The sequence below is a fragment of the Aethalodelphis obliquidens genome, unplaced genomic scaffold, assembly GCF_003676395.1.
Source record: "Aethalodelphis obliquidens isolate GAN/ISIS:26980383/991018 unplaced genomic scaffold, ASM367639v1 scaffold14, whole genome shotgun sequence".
NCBI classification, from domain to species: Eukaryota; Metazoa; Chordata; class Mammalia; order Artiodactyla; family Delphinidae; genus Aethalodelphis; species Aethalodelphis obliquidens.
The window spans coordinates 24,568,290-24,595,597 of record NW_020837958.1 but is presented as its reverse complement, the minus strand read 5'-3'; the positions used below and the strand labels follow the sequence as shown (position 1 = coordinate 24,595,597).

The window sequence follows — 27,308 nt, the reverse complement described above, 5'->3', positions numbered from 1 at the left end:
AAATTAGAGATATTTAATCTAGAGATGAGATGATTCAGAGGAGACGCAAGAGCTCTCTTCTAAGAACGAAGAGTAAAAATGTGATAGAAGGGATGGGGAGTTCTGTGATTACCAAGGGTGTAAACAAGGATCAATGAAGATGGGCAAGAAAAAGTGCAATTTTTAACATTCAGAAAGGTACAGAGTTGCGTAATTAGAATACCTTCCATGGTGGTGAGTTCTTCAAGACTGGAGAGCTTTAAGCACAGGCTTGATGACTTTTGAATATGGTTGCTCTAGACTAATCAAGTATAGGTCAGAAAGTTTGGTTATGTGTCCTCTAAGGTGTATTCTGGCCCTGAGATTCTCTGGTTTTGTAAATATTCAGCAAAGCAGTTATAACCATAAAAGGTGGCCACATGTCTCACCTTAAATTTTTAGCTCTTCATTGTCTGAGATGAGAAGTTACCGTGAGCAACAGACATATAAATGAGAAACACTGCAAAACGGTCTGTCTTAACGTTTGAGTGCTGTTGACCTTCAATCCCTTCTGAGCGTTCAGGGCCATTATTCCAGAAATTGTACTCTGCCTATAATTTGGGGAGCTGCCTCAAGGTGGGAAGTGACACCTTATTGTAGCTCCTTATAATAAACAACCTAAAAGCTATCTTGTAGAAGAAAAATTATTTTGAAACCAGAATATCTGGTGGTGGTGCTTAGAGAATTGCTACCTCTGTGTTACTAGGTAAGTCTTTTAGCCTCTCTGGGCCTCAGTTAATTCTTCTGTAAAAAGGGTATAGTCAGACTTCCTCCCAGAGTTGAGCCAGAAATAAAATTAGATGAATGCATTTGAATGTATTAGGTTGTTCATTGTGAACTGGGAAAAGTACAGGAGCATGATTTTCCACTCAAATGAGTGCTTGACTGTTTATGCATTTTTAGCTGCTGAGTTATAATGTTACTTAGAAATATGATTTTTAAGAAACATTTAGAAGAAAAGTTTGAAAGAACATATTGACTTCCCTCTGCAACTTAGAAATGTCTCCATGTTTACTTGGGCTGCCCTGCAGGCAAGGTCAGGGAAAGGCAGGGTGTGTATATATGAGTATACATGTGTGCATCTGTTTCGAGCAAAATGGGAGGTGGCTAGGGGAGCACTCTGACTAGAAATCTTTCCTATGTGCTCTGTAAAGTGTTTATAAGATTTGGTTTCCATAGTGCAGCTTATTGTTTCCCTAATGATGAAACCTCCTTAATCTCATTTCTAAACAGGATGGGAAGATATTCTGCCGGCGGACAGCTTGTGATTGCCAGAATCCAAGCGTTGACCTTTTCTGTTGCCCAGAGTGTGACACCAGGGTCACAAGTCAATGTTTAGATCAAAATGGACACAAGCTCTATCGTAGTGGAGACAACTGGACTCACAGTTGCCAGCAGTGCCGGTGTCTGGTATGTTGGCTTCCTTTAGAGTGTGTTATCCTATATATTCTGGAGGGGTTTACAAGCTCAGTTGTCTGTGGGATTTAGTTTCCTGCGATTTGTGATCCTGTGCAGGGAGTTGTGGGTCCTGTGGCTAATTACAGGGCATATGTTCTTCCAGAAGACATTAGTATTCTACCATTTAAAACACCATGTAAGACAGAAAGGACATTTATAGCACAGATTTGGTCTAAGTTAGTTTACAATTGCTACTTTTTAGCCACTCCAGATCAATAAAATTCCCCACATGATAGAAGGCTTTCAAAGCCTTGATGGGGACTTATAGTTCTTACAGAGTCAAATCTTTCATTTCTTGGGACATTACCATTAAAGCTTTCAATATCAGAGATAGCAGAACATAGTAGAAATATCAAGGATTGATATTGATTCTAGGTCATAGAGACAGTCCTGGTTCTCCCACATGCAAGATGCGTGTAATTAACTTGGGCAAGTCCTAACATTTTACTTGATCATTCTTTCCTTCAGTGTGCACAAGTGGATGGGCACCTATTTTGCAGGGCTGTTGTGAAGATCAGTGATGTGAAAGGCAAGTGTAGTACTTGACACATAGAAGGTACTTAGTGAACAGTAGTTACTATTGTTCATATTTCCTAGATTGAAAAATTTGTTTTACAGTGCTAAACCTTAATGTAGAAAAATGAAGGTTATTTTGTATCTTAATATGGGGATACTAATGATATAATCAGGTTAGAGAAAGTCCAGAGGAAAACCTTAATTTCTGGACCTGGTTCTTTCTGTTTCAAATTATATAACACAAAGATTTCTAATGTTGCAAAGACTGTTAAGACACATTATCATAGTGAATATGATGTTCCATCTCTGAGGTAATTATAGCCAGTGGAGCTAAGTCATAACTAAGTCAACTTGTAATGGAAACTGTTAGCTGTGTTCCATAATTTAACATTTGCTAAAATTAATGATTCAGTCTATGGATACTGTATAAAGACAGGCATTTAGAAAAACTGTGCTGTAAATTTCTATTGGATTTTCTAAAGTCACCTGGCAAATGTGCAGATAATCTTAATAGAAACAAATCCTTCTTAATCACTCCTAATACTGAGGAGTATAACTCAGATATATTCAAATCATAGCCATTCTTACATCTCCCATTCAAGAACAGGCAAACACAACACAACTATAGAATTAGGTTCCACATCACCCTGGAAAATTACATTTCTCTTTGAAGAAGCCAATCATCAGGCACTCAGAAAAACTGGTATTAATTTTAGACATGATATTTTCATAGAATTTCAAAACAGTATCCTCTCTCATCCCCAGACCCTAAGGTTATTATTTCCTGGGAGAACCGAAGCTGCTGAATATAACTTAATAACGACTTGAGAATAAAGTGGCTTATATTTAATAAATATCAATAGTTTGCATGTGCCAGACTCTGGATGATATAACAGTGAGCATGACAGACACGGTCTATCATGAAGCTGACTAAAGGCCATAGTCTTGTGAAGCTGACTGAATAATTAGGCATGCGTTTGCATAAATTATAATGAGTGTCATGATAATGGAAGAGGCTACACAGGTAGTTGTCTGTACTATGTGCAGCTCAGTGGAGCCACAGTGGCCACATCCTGGAACACTTGGAGGCTCTGTCTGAACTGTAACACCTTACACACATTTGTGATGTGTCACTAGCCAGACATTACATTCAAAACCATTATGAAATTGTTCTCCTGATATTGCCCAACCTCAATTTTAAATCCAATATAAGCAACTCAGTGCATGTTGTTATTGAAATAGTACAGTGGTTTAAGTTCCTCTTTGACCTTAAGGGAAATAGATTTCTCTTTACACACTAGCTCAGTACCTTATCATCTATTTGTTCATTTGTTAAGCATTTATTGACCAGAACTGTGCTAAGCATCGGGGGCATAAAGGAACAAGCCCAAAACCTGAAAGCTCAAAATGTAATGTGGAATTGTATTGATAATTATGATAAGTCTCACGATAAAAATAATTATGGGTTGCCATTGGCACGCAGAGATGGGACCGAACTCTTTCCGTGGCTACAGTATAGACAGTCAGCAAAAGCACTCTGGAGGAGGCGATGTCTGTATTTGTTCTTCAAGGAGGAAACACATCATACCCATAATGATGCAAAGTAGCAACAGTCAGTGAGGACAGTGATGGAGATTCCTGAGAATTTCCCCCTCTGGGACTTTGGCAACAGGATTGTGCATAAGGTCAATGATGAAGTATTTTGGCTTTCTCTCCACAGGAAGGAGAGGTAGATTGCTGGCCGCTTACTTGCCCCAATTTGAGCTGTGAGTACACAACCATCTTGGAAGGGGAATGTTGTCCCCGCTGTGTCAGTGACCCCTGCCTGGCTGATAACATCGCCTATGACATCAGAAAAACTTGCCTGGACAGCTATGGCCTTTCTAGGCTTAGTGGCTCAGTGTGGACAATGACTGGATCTCCCTGCACAACCTGCAAATGCAAGGTAATTGGGTGTCCTGAGGATAACCAGGCCTTGAACAGTTGCCAGAGAACACCTGCAGGAGGTCCACTCCTGATGTTTCTGAAGGCACAGGTTCCAAGGGGCATGGTGGAAACACAGGCAGGCATTTGCTTCTCCCCAGAGGTTAATCTGTCTGAATGGATTGTAGCTGTACCGTGTATTAAGGCAAATTCCAAATGATAACCATGGAATAAAATAGTCCTCTCTTTTGCCTTTTAAAATACAGGATTTAAACAATTGCACTAGGCCCAATTATGGCTGATTTAAGCTATTTTGACCTGCATATTAAAAAGTAAAAAAAAAATAAAAAATCTTTTTTCATCCTGGAAATTTTTATAAGCTCTTTCATGAAACTGCCAATGTTAGAAGAAAGTGTTCTATAAATCTATGAAGTTTTTTGCTTTGTTTAACTATCACAGTACCTAATGCAGGGACTTGAAGCTCCTGCTGCACGATTTAATTAATTGTGATTATTTGCCTATCTTTTTGGAGGAGTTACCATGAGCCATCCTCATATGTCATTAAAAGTAACAACTGACCCCTTCCTACCTTCAAAGCTTATGAAGAGCTATGACTGTAGTCAACTTGAAGGAAGGGTTAGGCAGGGTCAAATTTCTGCCGAAACATCTGCTTAAGATTCCCATGATTAAGCATGTTAAAAATATTAGTGCCTGGGCTTCCCTGGTGGCACAGTGGTTGAGAGTCCTCCTGCCGATACAGGGGACACGGGTTCGTGCCTGTCCAGGAAGATCCCACATGCCGCGGAGCGGCTAGGCCCGTGAGCCAGGGCCGCTGAGCCTGCGCGCCCAGAACCTGTGCTCCGCAAGGGGAGAGGCCACAACAGTGAGAGGCCCGCATACCGCAAAATAAATAAATATTTAAAAAAAAATATATATATATATATATATATTAGTCCATTCAATTCTATCAAATCCTGGCTCAGCTTCAGGCATCAGTGGAAGGATCCCAACTTGTCTTTTTATGCTGTTAAATGTGGATTCTTTTCTCCTTCCTGAAAAGTACCATCTTAAAATGCAGCCCCAATACATAAAGGACATCAAGCTTCATATAGCAAGAGTCATGGTCCCATTGTACCTTCAGCCCCATCAAACACAATGACCAGGAGATGTGGAGACCTATGTTATTTAGTATTATTTTTCTGAGCTTAGGTTTGAGATTCATTTAGGAGGATTATAAAGGTATATTTACATTAATACATGTAATTGATTTTTCATGAATTCCCAAAAATTGATATGTACCATCCCCTTCACAGTCACCATGAGATAGTCTATATTTACCCCTAACATGCCCACCTTTCTGTAAGCCATTTTGGAGTTATTTTCAGACTCTTTTGACTAGTATTATTAATGGCAATTTATCTTTCAGGGGATTATTTTTGGAAAGAATCTCATTTAGATTAAGTCCAGTGAATAAGTTGTGTAAACAGACAACTTGGAAATACAGAGGAGTCTCAAACAAACCTGGTCTGAGCTCAGACAGGGGAGTATGAAGTTGCACTGCCAGCAGTAGCCAACAAGAGGGACCCTGAAGGGTCTCATAAATCTTTGGCATTTTTCTAGTAATTTTTTTATAGCACTCATGGAGTTGGTCTCAACATGTAGATGGTCATTTTGAATATAAAGGTGGACACTACATATTGATTTATAGTCTATGTCTCATTGGCTAATGCTTGTGTCTTGATGCACAGAATGGAAGTGTCTGCTGTTCTGTGGATTTGGAGTGTCTTCATAATAATTGAAGAATTTAAAATGGACTCATCATCGCGGGAGAAAAATGGACAAAATAACCATCCAACATGATGAAGAACAGGAGTTGGTGTTTTTAGTTTTTTGTTTTTAACCACAGACAATTACCAAAGTTTCCACTGAAGGAAGGTGTTTGGGGGTTTACCTTTTGGACCTACCACGTTGCTCATTCTTGCTAACCTAGTCTAGGTGACCTACGGCGCAGTGCATTTAAGTCTATCGTGGTTTAAAAAAAAAAAAAGTTTCCCATGTTGTAAATCACGTTTCCCTTATCAGATCATTTGCAGACACATTTAAATGATCTCATGGTAAATGTTGATGTATTTTTTTGTTTATTTTGTGTACTAACATAATAGAGGCTCGTCTCCTTTTGTTTATTTTTTCTGGATTTTTGGATCAAATTCTACAAATAAAGTTGCCTGTTGTGATTTTTGTCCCATCCACTGAATACTTAGTATTGAGATTCCTGTGAAATGTATTAATATGTGTATGTAGAGCCTAACTGCGTCTTACTTACATTTCAAACTGTTGAACACACCTAGATACCCACTCGTTCAGCTTAAGCAAGCTGAAAGCAATTATGATATGTTAAAGAGGGGACCACAAACATAAATAATTATTTGAAAAAGAACTTTCTCCTCCCTCTTACAAGCAAAATGAAACAAAATCTTAAGCCACAATTTAGAAACAGCAATGCTTGCAGACTTTTCTGGCATTGAAAGAGAAAGTATCCTTGCATCGGTTTTATATAGTATTTGATAACTTACTTACAAGGGACTTCCATCCTTTTTAATACAAGTTGTCACTATAGGAGAGGTGCATGGTGTTATTCCTACATTATATAAGAGTAAATTAATGTATCCCAGTCCACTAATTTGTTCAGATCTAGTTGATTTATAACAAAGATAACCAGGTCTCCTGATGCCTGTCCAATGATATTTTCTACTAAATCATGCCACATCACATATGGTAGAGGACATGCTTTTAAGAAGCTGTTTGTATGGTCAACAGTGAATGTTTTCATTTGAGCCACTACCATATTTTTAAGCGATGGCAGTTATCGAGTTACATAAAATGAATAAAATGTGCAAATGACATTATATCTGAGCTGAGAATTAAAAGTTGTAGTTTTCAAGTGAACCACACCTTAGTGGTTTGTAATACCTAAGTCTCCTGAATTCATCATTGTTCTCAATCAAGTTGGTTCATGAAATTTTGTTCACAAAATCAAGACAAAGACCTAAGTTGTTAAGTCAGTCATGCTAGATATATTTTAAATCCCAAATATTAATAGAATTAATAATTAAAAATTACAAGTTAAGATTACCTATTTATTGATACTTGTCAGTATTTTTGTGAAGATAAAATTAACTACAATTCACTACATGAGATCAATTTCACGTGCTAAATTATGATATAGCAGTTAAAACTATATTTGACAACTACTGCTATAGTATGGTAAATTAGAACACGTCTCCATTTTAATTCTTTAAGTGTAATCTTGGAACAGAGATTTTGAAAATGATTATTTAGAAAATATTTATGGCACCTCCATTAAAAAATACCTGTCAGTTTTCAATGGAAAAACAAAGACATTTATAAGAATCATTTGTGGCTGTATAAGTGAGGGGTTGGCAAACTATGGTCCCTTGAGTCAAATCCGGACATCTGCCTATTTCATTGGAACACAGCCATGCACGTTCATTTATATATTCTCTACTGCTGAAGAAAGTGGCAGAACTGAGTAGTTCCAACAAAGACGCAAAACCAAAAATATCACCATCTTACCTCTACAAAAACGTTTGCCAACGTCTGGTGTAAGTGATGACTGAACACTGGTGTGTATTTTAGAATGTGTGTTTCCATTTTTTTCCAAGGAATTTCCAGAATTTAACAGTTTTCATTGAATCTGTATATATTCATACTTTGTTGCAGAGCCATTAGCATTGATGGCTCATCCTAAAATACTGGTGTTTCACAACTACAAACATAAGACTCAGTATTTTCTTCATTTCATTTCAGTTAAATTTAATCTGTGCTAACATGATGATAAAATGTTATGGATATTTAGTAACACAATTTAAAGTACTGCCAGCTCCTATCTATATGGGGGTTTTACTTCCTATAAAATAATTGATGACAGTTTCTTATTAAAAACTTGAGTACTTTATTCATAAAGTACTGTGCTGAGCTGGGGAAATAAAAAGATGAACAAAATAGTTTTTACTTTAAAGATCACCATTATGTGGGCCTTTAGAAGGTGCTGACAATCTTTGAATCCATTAGGGGATCATATTGAAATAAATTACTGCCTGAAATATCTTCTCCAGCCAGAAACTGAAAAGTTATTTTTAAAAGTGTGGTAAACCTCCTGATAGAATGTGCTTAAGTCTCATGCTGTGATTTACAGTGTGAAATGGCTATCCATTTAATGAACAAAAAAAGTGTTTGACAAACACACCTCCTTACAGATCATAACCATTGTCTTCAAGTGTAACATACACATTGGTAAGAAACAATGATAAATACATAAGCAATTACGTAGCTACCCTCTGATTTTCAATAGTGTAAAAGCACTGTGATTCAAGAGACTAGAACATGAAGGGAGATGAAAGTCCTATATATTAACAAGACACATCAATTAAACATAAATTTTGCCTCATTTCCTTCTAGGTTGCATATGAAATATATATATACATATATATGTTATATATAGGTACCATATCTATAATCTACATATATTTATATGCAACTGATAATGCATATATATTAATATATGTTCACATGCTATGTGTATGTTTGTTTATTTCGTCTCAGAGCTTCCCCTCCTCTGAGCTTTCTAGTTCTACACTGATGTTACTGTTACATTTTCCTTGAATTATGCAATAGGCTAGAATACATACAATCTTCATTTTCTAGCATCCAGCATAGTGCCTTGCATAGGGTAGGTTTTCCATTAATTATTTTAAAAATTAAATTCATAATCTTTTATAGTATCAATAAGTTATCATGGGGTGGTGGAAACAACTCACTTTAGTGGCTTTCAAATGTTCTTAAGCAATAAGACCTGTTTAAAAATAAAATTTATTCAGTGCTTTACTATAAAAATCAGACAAAAGCAGAATTTTTCTGCTTGGAGCAAGGGTTGGAGAACTGGAATACCTTCACATATCCCACCACAACTCACAGACATCAAGAGAGCACAGCTTAAAAGCCACTGACCAACCCATCACCTTCCCTTCTGCAAATGAAACCAACACTCAGATGTTAGGTGAATTGCCCATAGTTCATAATTAATTTGTTATGGACCTAGAACTACCACCCAATCCACCCTGGTTTTCCCTCTGCCATCCTGGTAATGATTTGAAATGTTTTTTCACATTTCAATTTCAAGTGAGCTTTACTCCTTCTAAATGGATGACATTAAAAGATAATCATGAGTTCAGGCCAAGATAGTGGAGTAGGAAGACCCTGAGCTCATCGGCTCTCATAAGCACACCAAAAGTATAATTATTTGCAGAGCAATTATTGATGAGAAAGACCAGAATCTAGTAGAAAAGATCTCCTGCAACTAAAGATATAAAGAAGGAGAGAGATGAGCAGAAGGGGTGGAGCTGTGGTATAGTCAAGACCCATACCCCCAGGTGAGTGACCCACAGATGGGAGAATAATTACAATTGCAGAGGTTCTCCCCTAGGAGGAATGCGTCTGAGCCCTACATCAGGCTCTGCAGCCTGAAGGTCTTGTACCGGGAAGAGGAGCCCCCAGAACATTTGGCTTTGAAGGCCATCAGGGCTTACTTTCAGAAGACCCAGAGGGCTGTGGGAAATAAGAGACTCCACTCTTAAAGGAGGCACACAAAATCTCACATGGTCCAGGATGCGAGGCAGAGGCATTGATTTAAGAGGAGCTTGAGTCAGATCTACCTGCTGATCTTGGAGTGTCTCCTAGAGAGTCAGGAGGCAACTGGAACTCACTCTAGGCATGTAGACACGGGCAGCAGCCATTTATTGGAGATTGTTCTACTGCATGGAAACAGATGCTGGCAAGTGCCATTTAGGAATCCTCCCTCTAGCTTATTAGCACTAGGACCTTGTCCTGTCTGCCAGCCTGTAGGCACAAGTACTAGGATGCCTCAGGCCAAGCAACTAGCCAGGTGGGGACAAAGCCCCACCCACCGGCAGGCAGGTTGCCTTAAGACCTCCTGAGCCCAAGCCATCCCAGGACTTGACCCTGTCAACAAAAGGGACCCAGCCCGAAATACCAGTGTTAACAGGCACAAGCCCAGGAACCCCTAGGGCTCTGCAGCCAGAGATCCTAGGACCCAACTCTGCCCACCAGTGAGCATGCATCAGCCCTAGGACCCCCAGGGCCCCAGACCCACCCACCAGCAGGCTGACACACCAGCTCCAGGACCCCCAGGGTCCCCTATAATTGGAGACTCTGAGACTCAGCTCCACCCAACCAATGGGCAGACACCAGCCCTGGGACCACCACAGCCTCATGGTCTACAGTGGCAGGACCCAGCCCACCTACCAACAGGCCAGCACCAGTCTTAGGAACCTCTCAGCCCTGGTCCCACCCACCAGCAGACCAGCACCAGTTCTGAGACATCTTGGGCCTCTCAGCCAGCTGCCATGGGATCCCACCCCACCCATCAGTGGGCCAACACGAACTTTGGGACACTCTGGACCCCGAAGCCAGCTGTGTTAGCACCTGGCCCTGCTCACCAGTGGGCCAACACCAGCTTCAGGACACCCAGCACCCTGCACCCATAAATGGATTCTTCGAAGCCTGAAACCTTCCCACCAGCAGGTGGACATGAGCCCTAGGATCACTGCAGCCCCATAGCCTGCCTTGTCAAGACACAGCCAATACACCATAAGGCCTGCATCAGCCCCAGGACACCAAGCATTCTGGCCCTGCCCATCAGTAGGCCAACACCAACTCTGAGATACCTTGATTTTCTCAGCCAACTGCTCTGGGATCCAGCGCCACTCACTAGTGGGCCAGCACTAGCTTTGGGACACCTGGGAAATTGCAGCCAACCATGTCAGGAAATAACCCCACCCCCCAGCAGGCCAACACTAGACCCTGGAATCCTAGCCCCACAACCACCCAGCCCCAGAAACTGGCTCTGCCCACCAGTGAGCCAGCAGTAGCCAGGGTTTATCAGCCACCCAGCCCTGCCAACCAGTGACAGCAGCTTCTGCACAAGGCAAGGCCTGGTAACCAACTGGACCAGAGGCCAGTCATGCCTGCAAGACCACCCAACTAGTCAACCCACCACAAGAGAAAGACACACACAACCCACATAGAGAGCACACCTAGAGCATATTAGCTCTGGTGACCAGAGGGAAGTGTGTTGCTGGGATGCATAGGACATCTCCTACACAGGGATACTTCTCCAAGATTTGGAAACATAACCAACCTACCAGATACATAGACATAAACACAGAGAATAAGGCAAAAAAAAAAAAAAGGTGAGAGGAACACATTCCAAATGAAGGAATGAGATAAAACCCCAGAAGAAGAACTAAGAGAAGTGGAGACAGGCAATCAACCCAATAAAGGGTTCAAGGTAATGATTGTAAAGATGATCAAAGAACTTGGGAGAAAATGGATGAACAAAGTGAGATGTCTAACAAAGAAAAGATATAAAAAAGAACCAGAGCTGAAGAATACAATAACTGAAATAAAAAATGCACTTGAAGGAATGAAGAGTAGATTAGAAGATACAGAAGAACGGATCACTGAGCTGTAAGACAGAGTAATGTAAATCACTGAACCTGACCAGAAAAAAAAAAGAATAAAAAGAAATGAGAACATTTTAAGAGACCTCTGTGACAACATCAAGCATGCTAACATTTGCATTATAGAGGTCTCAGAAAGAGAAGAGAGAGGAAAGGGGTAGATAACATATTTGAAGGCACTGTAGCTGAGAACTTTCCTAACCTGGGAAAGCAAACAGACATCTAGGTCCAAGAAGCACAGCAAGTTCCAAATAGGATCAACCAAAAAAGTGCCACCCCAAGACACATTGTAATTCAAATGGCAAAAATTAAAGAGAGAATATTAAAAGCAACAAGGGAAAAGTAACAAGTTACACATAAGGGAACTCCCATCAGGCTATCAGCTGACTTTTCAGCAGAAACCCTGCAGGCCAAAAGCCAGTGGCATGATATATTTAAAGTGATGAAAAGGAAAATCTACAATGAAGAATACTCTACCCAGCAAGGCTTTTATTCATATTTCTTGGAGAGATCAAAAGTTTTACAGACAAAAATGTGATCAAGACAGCAGAATAGTAGGACATGAAGTTCACCTCCTCCCACAAATACATCAAAAATACATCTACACGTGGAATGATCCTCACAGAATATCTACTGAATGCTGGCAGGAGACCTCAGACTGCTGAAAGGGCAAGAAAATCTCCACATAACCAGGTATGACAAAAGAAAAAAAAAGTGAGAAAGGAATCAGGATGGGACCTGTGCCCCTGGGAGAGAGCTGTGAGAGAGGAAAGGTTCCTGCACCCTGGGAAGCCTGCTCACCAGCAGGGAGATTGTCTGGGAAAGAAGAAGAGCTTCAGAGCCTCAGAGAAGAACACAGCAGCCAGAGTGGAGGGAGGACTGCACAGATGGTCAGTGCTGCCACCCTGCACTCCCCAGCTTGAGACACTCATTCACGAGTATGGGTGGGGGCTGGGTGCTGGAACTCAGGCTTTGGAGATCAGACCCAGGGAGAAGACTGGAGTTGACTATACAGAAATGGCCTGTGAGGGCTGGAATCTGGTATGACTGCAACTGAGGGTGTACACAGAGGAAGCCCAGGTTGCCTTAGAGACCGGTGCCATTGCTTGAGGGGTGCGTGGCGGGGCAGGACCTGTCATTGTAGCCTTTTTCCATATGTGCATGCTCACAGAGGTCAGGACACCTCCTGCACAGGCTGGAGGGGCGATCATGAATAGTCACTGCCCACCTGGACTCCAGGAGTAGATTTTACACTTGTCAACATATATGCATTTTGTCAACATATATGCACATGATATGGGAGCACCCAAATACATAAAACAAATGCTAACAGACATAAAGGGAGAAATTGACAGGAATACGATAATAGTGGGAGACTTTAACACCCCATTCACATCAATGGACAGATCTTCTAGACAGAAAATCAATCAGGCAACAGAGATCCTAGATAATACAATAGAACAGTTAGATTTAATTGATACTTTCAGGACATTACATCCAAAAATATCCAGAATACACATTCTTTTCAAGTGCACATGAAACATTCCTAGGACAGACTACATACTAAGGCACAAAACAAGCCTCAACAAATTTAAGAATATAGAAATTATCTCAAGCATCTTTTCTGACCGTAACAGCATGAAACTAGAAATTAACCACAGAAAAAGAAAGGAGAAAAAAACAACTACATGGAGACTAAACAACAGGCTACTAAAAAACCAGTGGGTCAACAATGAAGTCAAAGAGGAAATTAAAAAATACCTTGAGACAAATGAAAATGAAAACACAACAACACAAACTCTATGGGATGCAGCAAAAGCAGTTCTTGGAAGTTCAGATACAGGCCTTACTCAAAAAACAAGAAAAAATCTCAAATAAACAACCTAACCTACCTCTTAAAAGAATTAGAAAAAGAAGAACAAACAAAACCTAAAGTCAGCAGAAGGAGGAAATAAAGATCAAAGAGGAAATAAATACAATACAGATTTAAAAAACGATAGAAAAAAATCAATAAAAGATCTGGTTATTTGAAAGGATAAACAAGATTGACAAAAACCTCCAGCCAGGATCAACAAGAAGAAAACAGAGAGAACCTAAGTAAACAAGTAAGAAATGAAAAAGGAGAAATAACAACTGATACTGCAGAAATACAAAAAAACCTAAGGGAATACCATGAACAATTATATGTCAACAAATTCAACAACCTAGAAGAAATGTATGCAGAAAACTATAAGACTGATGAAAGAAATTAAAGATAATACAAACAGATGGAGATATATACTATGTTCTTGGATTGGAAGAATCAACATTGTGAAGGTGACTATAACACCCAAAGCAATCTACAGATTCAATGCAATCCCTATCAAACTACCAATGGCATTTTTCACAGAACTAGAACAAAACATTTCACAATTTGTATCAAAACACAAAAGACCCTGAATAGCCAAAGCAACCTTGAGAAAGAAAAATGGAGCTGGAGGAATCAGGCTCCTAGACTTCAAACTGTACTACACAGCTACAGTCATCAAGACAGTTTGGTACTGGCACAAAAACAGAAATATAGATGAATGGAACAGGATAGAAACTGCAGAGATAAACCCACGCACATATGGTCACCTTATCTTTGATAAAGGAGGCAAGAATATACAATGAAAAAAGACAGCCTCTTCAATAAGTGGTGCTGGGAAAACTGGACAGGTACATGTAAAAGAATGACATTAGAACACTTCCTAACACCATATACAAAAATAAACTCAAAATAGATTAAAGACCTAAATGTAAGGCCAGACACTATCAAACTCTTAGAGGAAAACATAGGCAGAACACTCTATGACATGAATCACAGCAAGATCCTTTTTGACACCCTCCTAGAGAAATAGAAATAAAAACACAAATAAACAAATGGGACCTAATGAAACTTCAAAGCTTTTGCACAGCAAAGGAAACCATAAACAAGACCAAAAGACAACCCTCAGAATGGGAGAAAATATTTGCAAATGAAGCAACTGACAAAGGATTAATCTCCAAAATTTACAAGCAGCTCATGCAGCTCAATATCAAAAAAACAAACAACCCAATCCAAAAATGGACAGAAGACCTAAATAGACATTTCTCCATAGAAGATATACAGATTGCCAACAAAGACATGAAAGAATGCTCAACATCCCTAATCATTAGAGAAATGCAAATCAAAACTACAGTGAGGTATCACCTCACACCAGTCAGAATGGCCATCATCAAAAAATCTACAAACAATAAATGCTGGGGAGGGTATGGAGAGAGGGGAACCCTCTTGCACTGTTGGTGGGAATGTAAATTGATACAGACACTATGGAGAACAGTATGGAGGTTCCTTAAAAAACTAAAAATAGATCTACCATATGACCCAGCAATCCTACTACTGGGCATATACCCTGAGAAAACCATAATTCAAAAATTGTCATATACCACAATGTTCATTGCAGCACTATTCACAATAGCCAGGACATGGAAGCAACCTAAATGTCCATTGACAGATGAATGGATAAAGAAGATGTGGCACATCTATACAAAGAAATATTACTCAGCTATAAAAAGAAACAAAATTGAGTTATTTGTGGTGAGGTGGATGGACCTAGAGTCTGTCATACAGAGTGAAGTAAGTCAGAAAAACAAATACAGTATTTTAACACATATATATGGAATCTAAAAAAAAATGGTTCTGAAGAACCTAGGGGCAGTACAGGAATAAAGATGCAAACGTAGAGAATGGACATGAGGACATGGGGAGTGGGAAGGGTAAGCTGGGACGAAGTGAGAGAGTGGCATGGACATATGTACACTACCAAATGTAAAATAGCTAGCTAGTGGGAAGCAGCCGCATAGCACAGGGAGATCAGCTCGGTGCTTTGTGGCCACCTAGAGGGGTGGGATGAGGAGGGTGGGAGGGAGACGCAAGAGGGAGAAGATATGGGGATATATGTATACGTATAGCTGATTCATTTTGTTATACAGCAGCAACTAACACAGTAGTGTAAAGCAATTATACTCCAATGAAGATGTTAAAAAAAAATTTTGACAACCTAGAAATAATGGACATTTTTCTAGAAACATAGAGCCCACCAAAACTGAATCAAGAAGAAACGGATACAGCCACTATGGAGAACAGTATGGAGGTTCCTTAAAAAACTACAAATAGAACTACCATACTACCCAGCAATCCCACTACTGGGCATATACCCTGAGAAAACCATAATTCAAAAAGAGTCATGTACCAAAATGTTCATTGCAGTTCTATTTACAATAGCCAGGAGATGGAAGCAACCTAAGTGTCCATCATCAGATGAATGGATAAAGAAGATGTGGCACATATATACAATGGAATATTACTCAGCCCTATAAAGAAACGAAATTGAGTTATTTGTAGTGAGTGGATGGACCTAGAGTCTGTCATACAGAGTGAAGTAAGTCAGAAAGAGAAAGACAAATACCATATGCTAACACATATATATGGAATCTAAGAAAAAAAAATGTCATGAAGAACCTAGGGGTAAGACGGGAATAAAGACACAGACCTACTAGAGAATGGACTTGAGGATATGGGGAGGGGGAAGGGTAAGCTGTGACAAAGTGAGAGAGTGGCATGGACATATATACACTACCAAACGTAAAATAGATAGTGGGAAGCAGCCACATAGCACAGGGAGATCAGCTCGGTGCTTTGTGACCACCTAGAGGGGTGGGATAGGGAGGGTGGGAGGGAGGGAGACGCAAGAGGGAAGAGATATGGGAACATATGTATATGTATAACTGATTCACTTTGTTATAAAGCAGAAACTAACACACCATTGTAAAGCAATTATACTCCAATAAAGATGTTAAAAAAAAAAGAAGAAATGGATAATTTGAATGGACCGATCACTAGAAGTGAAACAGAATCTGTAATTAAAATCTCCCTACAAACAAAAGTCCAGGACCAGATGGCATCACAGGAAGATTCTACCAAACATACAAATAAGAACTTATACTGATCTTCTCAAACTCTTCCCAAAAAATCGAAGAGGAGGGAACAGTCCCAAAGACATGATATGAAGCCAGCATAACCCTGATACCAAAACCAAAACAAAGACACCACCAATAAAGAAATTTCCAGGCCAATATCTTTGATGAATACAGATGCAAAAATTCTGAACAAAATATTAGCAAAACAAGTCCAACAACACATAAAAAATATCACACACCACAGCCAAGTGGGATTCACCCCAAGTTCAGAAGGAAGGTTCAACATATGCAAATCAATCAATGTGATATACCACATAAACAAAAGACAAAACCCACATGATCATCTCAATCATTTGACGAAATTCAACATTCTTTTATGATAAAAACTCTTACTAAAGTGGATATAGAGGGAACATCTCAATATAATAAAAGCTACAACAAACCCACAGCCAATATAATACTAAATGGTGAAAAACTGAAAGCCTTCCCACTAAAACCTGGAACAGACAAGGATGCCTACTCTCAACTCTTCTATTCAACATAGTATTGTAAGACCTAGCCACAGCAATCAGACAAGAAAAAGAAATAAAAGGTATCCAAATTGAAAGAGGTTAAATTGTCATTATATGCAGATGATATGATACTATATATAGAAAACCCTAAAGACGCCACACAAAAACTACTATAACTGATAAACTGATTCAGCAAGGTAGCAGGATACAAGATCAACATACAGAAATCGGCTGCATTCCTTTACACCAACAATGGAATATCAGAAAGTGAATGTAGAAAAAAAAAAAAAAAAACGCCACATTTTAAACTCAGACTCCCAAAACTAAAATACTTAGGAATAATCTTGACCAAGGAGGTGAAAGATGTATATGCTAAGAACTATAAAACATTAATAAAGGAAACTGAAGATGACTCAAAGAAGTGGAAAGATATCTCACGCTCTTGGCTTGGAAGAATTAATATTGTTAAAATGGCCATATTATCCAAAGCAATCTACAGATTTAATGTGATATCTATCAAATTGCCCACGACATTTTTCACAGAACTAGAACAAATAATCCTAAAATTCATATGGAACCATAAAAGACCAAGAATTGCTAAAGCAATCCTGAATAAAAAGAGCAAAGCAGGAGGCATAACCCTCCCAGACTTCAGACAACACTACAAAGCACAATAATAAAAACAGCATGGTATTGGCACAAAAACAGACATATGGATCAATGGAACACAATAGAGGTCCCAGAAATAACCCACACACATACGGTCAATTAATCTTTGACAAAGGAGGCAAGAATATACAATGGGAAAAAGACAGTCTCTTCAGCAAGTGGTGCTGTGAAAGTTAGACAGCCACATGTAAAACCAATGAAGTTAGAAAACATGCTATTGCCACACAAAAATAAACTCAAAATTGCTTAAAGACTTATTATTTATAAGACATGACACCATAAAACACCTAAAAGAGATCATATGTAAAACTTTCTCTGACATAATTGTACAAATGTTTTCTTACATCAGTCTCCTAAGACAGTAGACATAAAAACAAAAATAAACAAATGGGACCTAATCAAACTAACAAGCTTTTGCACAGCAAAGGAAACCATAAACAAAATGAAAAGACAACCTACAGAATGGGAGAAAATATTTGCAAATGATGTGACAGACAAGGGCTTAATTTCCAAAATATAGAAGCAGTTCATACAGCTCAACAACAAAAAAACAACCTAATGGAAAAATGGGCAGGAGACCTAAACAGACACTTCTCCAAAGAAGAAATACACATGGCCAGTAGGCACATGAAAAGATGCTCATCATCACTAATTATTAGAGAAATGCAAATCAAACCTACAGTGAGGTACCACCTCACACTGGTAAGATGGCCATCATTAAAACGTTTACAAATAACAAATGCTGGAGAGGGTGTGGAGAAAAGGGAACCCTCCTACACTGTTGGTGGGAATGTAAATTGGTACAGCCACTATGCAGAACAGTATGGAGGTTCCTCAAAAAAACTAAAACTAGAACTAGCATATGATCTAGCAAACCCACTCCTGGGCATATATCCAGACAAAACTATAATTCTAAAAGATACATACACCCCTATGTTCATAGCAGCACTATTCATAATAGTCAAGATATGGAAGCAACCAAAATGTCCATAGACAGAGAAGCAGATAAAGAAGATGTGGTACATATATACAATGGAATACTACTCAGCCATAAAAAAGAACAAAATAATGCATTTGCAGCAACGTGGATGCAACTAGAGATTATCATATTAAGTGAAGTAAGTCAGAGAAGACAAATACCATATGATATCACTTATATGTGGAATCTAAAATATGACACAAAGGAGCCTATCTATGAAACAGAATCACAGATATAGAGAACAGACTGGTGGTTGCCAAGGGGGAGGGGTTTGGGGGAGGGAAGGAATGGGAGGTTGGGGTTAGCAGATGTAAACTTTTATATATAAAATGGATAAACAAGGTCCTACTGTATAGCACAGAGAACTATATTCAATATCCTATGATAAATCATAATGGAATATTCAAAAAGAATTTATATGTATGTATAACTGAATCACTTTGTTGTACAGCAAAAATTAACACAACATTGTATATCAACTATACTTCAATAAAGAATATTTTTAAAAAAGTTTTACAGACAAGCAAAAGCTAAAAGTGTTCAGCACCACCAAACCAGCTTTATAAGAAATGTTAAAGGTATTTCTTTAAGCAAGAAAGAAAAGGCCACAGCTATTAGGAAGGTTAAAAGACCAAAAATGGTAAAATCATCTATACCTGCATAAGTAGTTCAGGAATCAACAAAACAAAAAGATGTAAAATATGATGTCATAAACAGTGATTATGTAGAAGGGGAGTAAACATGCAGGGTTGTTAAAATGCATTTGAAATTAAGAGATCAGCAATTTAAAATAATCATAGATGTATGCATACACACACACATGCACACACACACACAAGCTTGTTACATATGAACTTCATGGTAATCACAGACCAAAAATCTATAACAGATACACACACAAAAAAGAGAAAAGAATTCAAACATAACACTAAAGATAGTCACCAAATCACAAGGGAAACAAGCAAAAGAAGAAAGGAGCAACAACAACAACAACAAAACCTAGAAAAATAACACCAAAGGAATTAACAAAATGGCAATAAGTACATGACTATCAATAATTGCTTTAAATGTAAATGGAATAAATACTCCAATCAAAAGACAGAGTAGCTGAATGGATACAAAAACAAGACCCATCTATATACCACCTACAAAAGACTCACTTCAGATCTAAAGACACATACACACTGTAAGTGAGGGTATGGAAAAAGGTATTCCATGAACATGGAAATCAGAAGAAAACCAGGATAGCAATACTTATATCAGATGAAATAGAATTTAAAACAAAGATTGTACAAGAGACAAAGGATATTACATAATGATCAAGGGAGCAATCCAAGAAGAAGATATAACAATTGTAAACATATGTGCACCCAATATTGGAGCATCTAAATATATAAAGAAAATATTAAAAGATATAGAGAGAAATTGACAGTAACACAATAATAGTAGGGAACTTTAACATCCCATTTACATCAATGGACAGATCATTTAGGTGGAAAAGTTAATAAGGAAACACTGGTCTTAAATAACAACTTAGACCAAATGGACTTAATATATATAGAACTTTACATCCAAAAGCAGCAGAATACACATTCAAGTACACAAGGAACAGTTTGCAGTATAGATCACATGCTAGGACAGAAAACAAGTCTCAAAGATTTAAGAAAATTGAAATCATATCAAGCATCATCTTTTCTTGCCACAACACTATGAGACTAGAAATCAACTGCAAAAAAAACACAAACACGTGGAAGCTAAACAATATGTTACTAAACAACCAGTGGGCTACTGTAGAAATCCAAGAGGAAATTTTAAAATACCTGGAGACAAATGAAGACAAAAACACTACAATCCAAAATCTATGCAGTGCAGCAAAAGCAGTTCTAGAAGAGAAGTTTATACCAAAATAAGCCTAAATCAGGAAACAAAAAAAATCTTATATAAACAACCAAGCCTACATTTAAAGTAACTAGGAAAAGAACAAAAAACCCCAAAGTTAGTAGAAGGCAAGAAATTATAATAGAGCAGAAACAAATGAAATAGAGATTTTAAAATACACAAAAGAAATGATCAATGAAAGTAAGAAGTCTTTCTTGAGAAAGATAAAATAATTGATAAACCTAGGGCCAGACTCATTAAGAACAACAAAAAAAAGAGAGAGGGGGCAAATCAAATTCAGAAATGAAAAAGAAATTACGACTGACATCACAGAAATGCAAAGGATCATAAAAGAACACTTAAACAAGTATATGCCAATAAAATGGACAACCTAGAAAAAATGGACAAATTTCTACAAATGTAAAATCTCCCTAGACTGAATCAGGAAGAAATAGAAAACATGAACAGACCAATTATCAGTAATGAAGTTAAATTAGTAAGTAAAAGAAAAAAACCCTCCAAACAAACAAAATCCAGGACCAGCTGGGTTTTTAAATTTTATTTCTTTTTATACAGCAGGTTCTTATTAGTTATACATATTAGTGTATATATGTCAATCCCAATCACCCAATTCATCCCACCACCACCACAACCCCCCCTCACTTTCCCCCCTTGGTGTCCATACGTTTGTTCTCTACATCTGTGTTTCGATTTCTGCCTTGCAAACCGGTTCATCTGTAACATTTTTCTAGATTCCATATATATGCGTTAATATACGATATTTGTTTTCCTCTTTCTGACTTACTTCACTCTGTATGACAGTCTTTAAGTCCATCCAGGTCTCTAAAATGACCCAATTTCATTCCTTTTTATGTCTGAGTAATATTCCACTGTATATATGTACCACATATTCTTTATCCACTCATCTGTTGATGGGCATTTAGGTTGCTTCCATGACCTATTGTAAATAGTGCTGCAATGAAAATTGGGGTGCATGTTTCATTTTGAATTATGGTTTCCTCAGGGAATATGCCCAGTAGTAGGATTGCTGGGTCATATGGTAATTCTATTTTTAGTTTCTTAAGGAACCTCCATACTGTTCTCCATAGTGGCTCTATCAATTTACATTCCCACCAACAGTGCAAGAGGGTTCCCTTTTCTCCACACCCTCTCCAGCATTTGTTGTCTGTAGATTTTCTGATGATGCCCATTCTAACCTGTGTGAGGTGATACCTCACTGTAGTTTTGATTTGCATTTCTCTAATAATTAGTGATGTTCAGCAGATTTTCATGTGCCTCTTGGTCATCCGTGTGTCTTCTGTGGAGAGATGACTATTTAGGTATTCTGCCCGTTTTTTGATTGGGTTGTTCGTTTTTTTAATATTGAGCTGAATGAGCTGTTTATATATTGGAGATTAATGCTTTGCCCATTGCTTCATCTGCAAATATTTTTTTCCCATTCTGTGGGTTGTCTTTTCGTCTTGTTTATAGTTTCCTTTGCTGAGCAAAAGCTTAAACTGTTCATTAGGTCCCATTTGTTTATTTTTATTTCCATTACTGTAGGAGGTGGGTCAAAAAAGATCTTGCTGTGATTTATGTCAAAGAGTGTTCTTCCCATATTTTCCTCTAAGAGTTTTATAGTGTCTGGTCATTTTAGCTCTTTAATCCATTTTTTTTCTTTAACCCATTTTGAGCTTATTTTTGTGTATGGTGTTAGGGAGTGTTCGAATTTCATTCTTCTACATGTAGCTGTCCAGTTTTCCCAGCACCACTTATTGAAGAGACTGTCTTTTCTCCATTGTATATCCTTGCCTCCTTTCATAGACTAGGTGACCATAGGTGCATGGGTTTATCTCTGGGTTTTCTATCCTGTTCCATTGATCTATATTTCTGTTTTGGTGCCAGTACCATAGTGTTTTGATTACTGTAGCTGTAGTATAGTCTGAAGTCAGTGAGACTGAGTGATCCAGCTCTGTTTTTCTTCTCAAGACTGCTTTGGCTATACAGGGTCTTTTGTGATTCCATACAAATTGTGATTTTTTTTGTTCTAGTTCTGTGAAAAATGCCATTGGTAGTTCAATAGGGATTCCATTGAATCTGTAGATTGCTTTGGGTAGTAGAGTCATTTTCACAATGTTGATTCTTCCAATCCAAGAACATGGTATATCTCTCCATCTGTTGGTATCATCTTTAATTTCTTTTATCAGTGTCTTATAATTTTCTGCATACAGGTCTTTTGTCTCCTTAGGTAGGTTTATTCCTAGGTATTTTATTCTTTTTGTTGCAATGGTAAATGGGAGTGTTTCCTTAATTTCTCTTTCAGATTTTTCATCGGTGTATAGGAATGCAAGAGATTTCTGTGCACTAATTTTGTATCCTGCAACTCTACCAAATTCATTGATTAGCTCTAGTAGTTTTCTGGCAGCATCTTTAGGATTATCTATGTACAGTATCCTGTCATCCACAAACAGGGACATTGTTATTTCTTTTCCAATTTGGATTCCTTTTATTTCTTTTTCTTCTCTGACTGCTGTGTTTAGGACTTCCAAAACTATGTTGAACAATAGTGGGAAGAGTGGACATCCCTGTCTTGTTCCATATCTTAGAGGAAATGCTTTCTGTTTTTCACCATTGAGAATGATATTTGCTGTGGGTTTGTCATATATGGCCTTTATTATGTTGAGGTAGGTTCCCTCTATGTCACTTTCTTGAGAGTTTTTTTCACAAGTCAGTGTTGAATGTTGTCAAAAGCTTTTTTTGCATCTATTGAGATGATCATATGGTTTTTATTCTTCAATTTGTTAATATGGTGTATCACACTGATTGATTTACATATATTGAAGAATCCCTGCATCCCTGGGATAAATCCCACTTGATCATGGTGTATGATCTTTTAAATGTGTTGTTGGATTCTGCTTGCTAGTTTTTTGTTGAGGACTTTTACATCTATATTCATCAGTGATATTGATCTGTAATTTTCTTTTTTTTGTAGTATCTGTCTGGTTTTGGTAACAGGGTGATGGTGGTCTCAGGGTGATGGTGGTAGAATGAGTTTGGGAGTGTTCCTTCCTGTGCAATTTTTTGGAAGAGTTAGAGTTTGATAGAATTCGCCTGTGAAGCCATCTGGTCCTGGACTTTTGTTCGCTGGAAGATTTTTAATCACAGTTTCAATTTCATTACTTGTAATTGCTCTGTTCATATCTTCTATTTCTTCCTGGTTCAGTCTTGGAAGGTTATACCTTTCTAAGAATTTGTCCTTTTCGTCCATGTTGTCCATTTTATTGGCATAGAGTTGCTTGTAGTAGTCTCGTAGGATGATTTGTACTTTTGCAGTGTCCATTGTAACTTCTCCTTTTTCATTTCTAATTTTACTGATTTGAGTCCTCTCCCTCTTTTTCATGATGAGTCTGGCTAAAGGGTCATCAATTTTGTTTATCTTCTCAAAGAACCAGCTTTTAGTTTTACTGATCTTTGCTAGTGTTTCCTTTGTTTGCTTCATTTATTTCTGCTGTGATCTTTATGATTTTGTTCCTTCTACTAACTTTGGGTTTTGTTTGTTCTTCTTTCTCTAGTTCCTTTAGGTGTAAGGTTAGATTGTTTGAGATTTTTCTTGTTTCCTGAGGTAGGATTGTATTGCTATATACTTCCCTCTTAGAACTGCTTTTGCTGCATCCCCTAGGTTTTGCATCATAATGTTTTCCTTGTCATTTGTCTCTAGGTATTTTTTGATTTCCTCTTTGATTTCTTCAGTGATCTCTTGGTTATTTAGTAACATATTGTTTAGCCTCCATGTGTTTGTGTTTTGTATGTTTTTTTCCCTGTAATTGATTTCTAATCTCAGAGTGTTGTGGTTGGAAAAGATGCTTGATATGATTTCAATTTTCTTAAATTTACTGAGGCTTGATTTGTGACCCAGGATGTGATCTATCCTGGAGAATGATCCATGTGCACTTGAGAAGAAAGTGTAATCTGCTATTTTCAGAATGTTCTATAAATATCAATTAAATCTATCTGGTCTATTGTGTCATTTAAAACTTGTGTTTCCTTATTAATTTTCTGTCTGGATGATCTGTCCATTGGTGTAAGTGAGGTGTTAAGTCCCCTACTATTATTGTGTCATTGTCGATTTCCCCTTTTATGGCTGTTAGCATTTGCCTTATATATTGAGGTGCTCCTATGTTGGGTGCATAAATATTTATAATTGTTATATCTTGTTCTTGGATTGATCCCTGATCATTATGTATTGTCCTTCCTTGTCTCTTCTAACATTCTTTATTTTAAAGTCTATTTTATCTGATATGAGTATTGCTACTTCAGCTTTCTTTTGATTTCCATTCACATGGAATATCTGTTTCCATCCCCTCACATTCAGTCTGTATGTGTGCCTAGGTCTGAAGTGGGTCTCTTGTAGACTGCATGTATATGGGTCTTGTTTTGTATGCATTCAGCCACTGTCTTTTGGCTGGAGCATTTAATCCATTCACATTTAAGGTGATTATCGGTATGTATGTTCCTATTACCATTTTCTTAATTGCTTTTGGTTTGTTTTGGTAGGTCGTTTTCTTCTCTTGTGTTTCCCACTTAAAGAAGTTCCTTTAGCATTTGTTGCAGAGCTGGTTTTGTGGTGCTGAATTCTCTTAGCTTTTTCTTGTCTGTAAAGCTTTTGATTTCTCCATTGAATATGAATGAGATCCTTGATGGGCAGAGTAACCTTGGTTGTAGGTTCTTCCCTTTCATCACTTTAAATATATCATGCCACTCCCTTCTGGCTTGTAGAGTTTCTGCTGAGAAATCAGCTGTTAAGCTTATGGGAGTTCCCTTGTATGTTATTTGTCGTTTTTCCCCTGTTGCTTTTAATAATTTTTCTTTGTCTTTAATTTTTGTCAATTTGATTACTGTGTGTCTCAGCATGTTTCTCCTAGGGTTTATCCTGCCTCGGACTCTCTGTGTTTCCTGGACTTGAGTGGATATTTCTGTTCCCTTGTTTGGGAGGTTTTTGACTATAATCTCTCCAAATATTTTCTCAGGTCCTTTCTCTCTCTCTTTTCCTTCTAGGACCCCTATAATACAAATTTTGGTGCATTTAATGTTGTCCCAGATGTCTCTTACGCTGTCTTCATTTCTTTTCATTCTTTTTTCTTTATTCTGTTCTGTGGCAGTGAATTCCACCATTCTGTCTTCCAGGTCACTTATCTGTCCTTCTGCCTCAGTTATTCTGCTACTGATTCCTTCTAGTGTATTTTTCACTTCAGTTTTTGTATTGTTCATCTCTGTTTGTTTGTTCTTTCATTCTTCAAGGTGTTTGTTCTTTAATTCTTCTAGGTCTTGGTTAAACATTTCTTGCATCTTTTCAATCTTTGCCTCCATTCTTTTTGCGAGGTCCTGGATCATCTTCACTATCATTATTCTGAATTCTTTTTCTGGAAGGTTGCCTATCTCCACTTCATTTAGTTGTTTTTCTGGGGTTTTATCTTGTTCCTTCAACTGGTACATAGTCCTTTGCCTTTTCATTTTGTCTCTCTTTTTGTGAATGTGGTTTTCATTCCACAGGCTGCAGATTTGTAGTCCTTCTTGCTTCTGCTGTCTGACCTCTGGTGGATGAGGCTATCTAAGAGGCTTGTGCAAGCTTCCTGATGGGAGGGACTGGTGGTGGGTAGAGCTGGGTGTTGGTCTGGTGGGCAGAGCTCAGTAAAACTTTAATCCGCTTCTCTGCTGATGGGTGGGGCTATGTTCCCTCCCTGTCGGTTGTTTGGCCTGAGGCAACCCAGTACTGGAGCCTCCCCAGCTCTTTGTGGGGCTAATGGTGGACTCTGGGAGGGCTCATGCCAAAGAGTACTTCCCAGAACTTCTGCTGCCAGTGTCCTTGTCCCCACAGTGACACACAACCACCCCCAGCCTCTGCAGGAGACCCTCCAACACTAGCAGGTAGGTCTGGTTCAATCTCCTATGGGGTCACTGTTCCTTCCCCTGGGTCCTGATACACACACTACTTTGTGTGTGCCCTCCAAGAGTGGAGTCTCTGTTTCCCCCAGTCCTGTCAACGTCCTGCAGTCAATTCCCACTAGCCTTCAAAGTCCAATTATCTGGGAATTCCTCCTCCCATTGTTGGACCCCAAGGTTGGGAAGCCTGACATGGGGCTCAGAACCTTGACTCCTGTGGGTAGAATTCTGTGGTATAATTGTTCTCCACTTTGTGAGTCACACATGCAGCGGTTATGGGATTTGATTTTATTTTGATTGCATCCCTCCTACTATCTCATTGCAGCTTCTCCTTTGTCTTTGGATGTGGGGTATATTTTTGGTGAGTTCCAGTGTCTTCCTGTCAATGATTGTTTGGCAGTTAGTTGTGATTCTGATGCTCTCACTAGAGGGAGTCCAGGACCAAATGGTTTAACAGGTGAATTCTACCAAAGATTTAGAGAAGAGTTAACACCTATCCTTCTCAAAGTATTCCAAAATATTGCAGAGGAATGAATACTTCCAAACTCATTCTACAAGCTCAGCACCACCCTGATAACAAAACCAGACAAAGAGTTCACACACACAAAATAATATTTCAGGCTGCCAACTAGCAAACTCAACATTAACATTAACAAACTCAAATTCAAGAATACATTAAAAGGATCATACATGATGATTAAGTGTGATTTATCCCAGATATGCAAGGATGGTTCAGCATCCACAAATCAACGTGGTACACCACATTAACAAATTGAAGAATAAAAATCATATGAATTATCTTAGTAAATACTGAAAAACCTTCTACAAAATCCAACATATATTTATGATAAAAACTGGTCACAATGTGGATATAGA

At 38.3% G+C, this 27,308-nt stretch overlaps 1 protein-coding gene across 3 annotated transcripts in view; it reads left to right on the top strand.

The window, feature by feature from the left end:
- NELL1 (neural EGFL like 1) overlaps positions 1 to 6,368 on the top strand; it is an 867,563-nt gene extending 861,195 nt beyond the window's left edge. For all 3 annotated transcript variants that reach the window (XM_027115178.1, XM_027115177.1, XM_027115176.1), the window contains 3 exons: positions 1,252 to 1,428; positions 3,713 to 3,937; positions 5,664 to 6,368. In XM_027115178.1, the coding sequence (XP_026970979.1) occupies positions 1,252 to 1,428; positions 3,713 to 3,937; positions 5,664 to 5,714 (453 nt within the window). In that variant the 3' untranslated portion in view covers positions 5,715 to 6,368. The remainder of the gene's footprint in view (positions 1 to 1,251; positions 1,429 to 3,712; positions 3,938 to 5,663) is intronic.
- Positions 6,369 to 27,308: the final 20,940 nt, after the last annotated feature.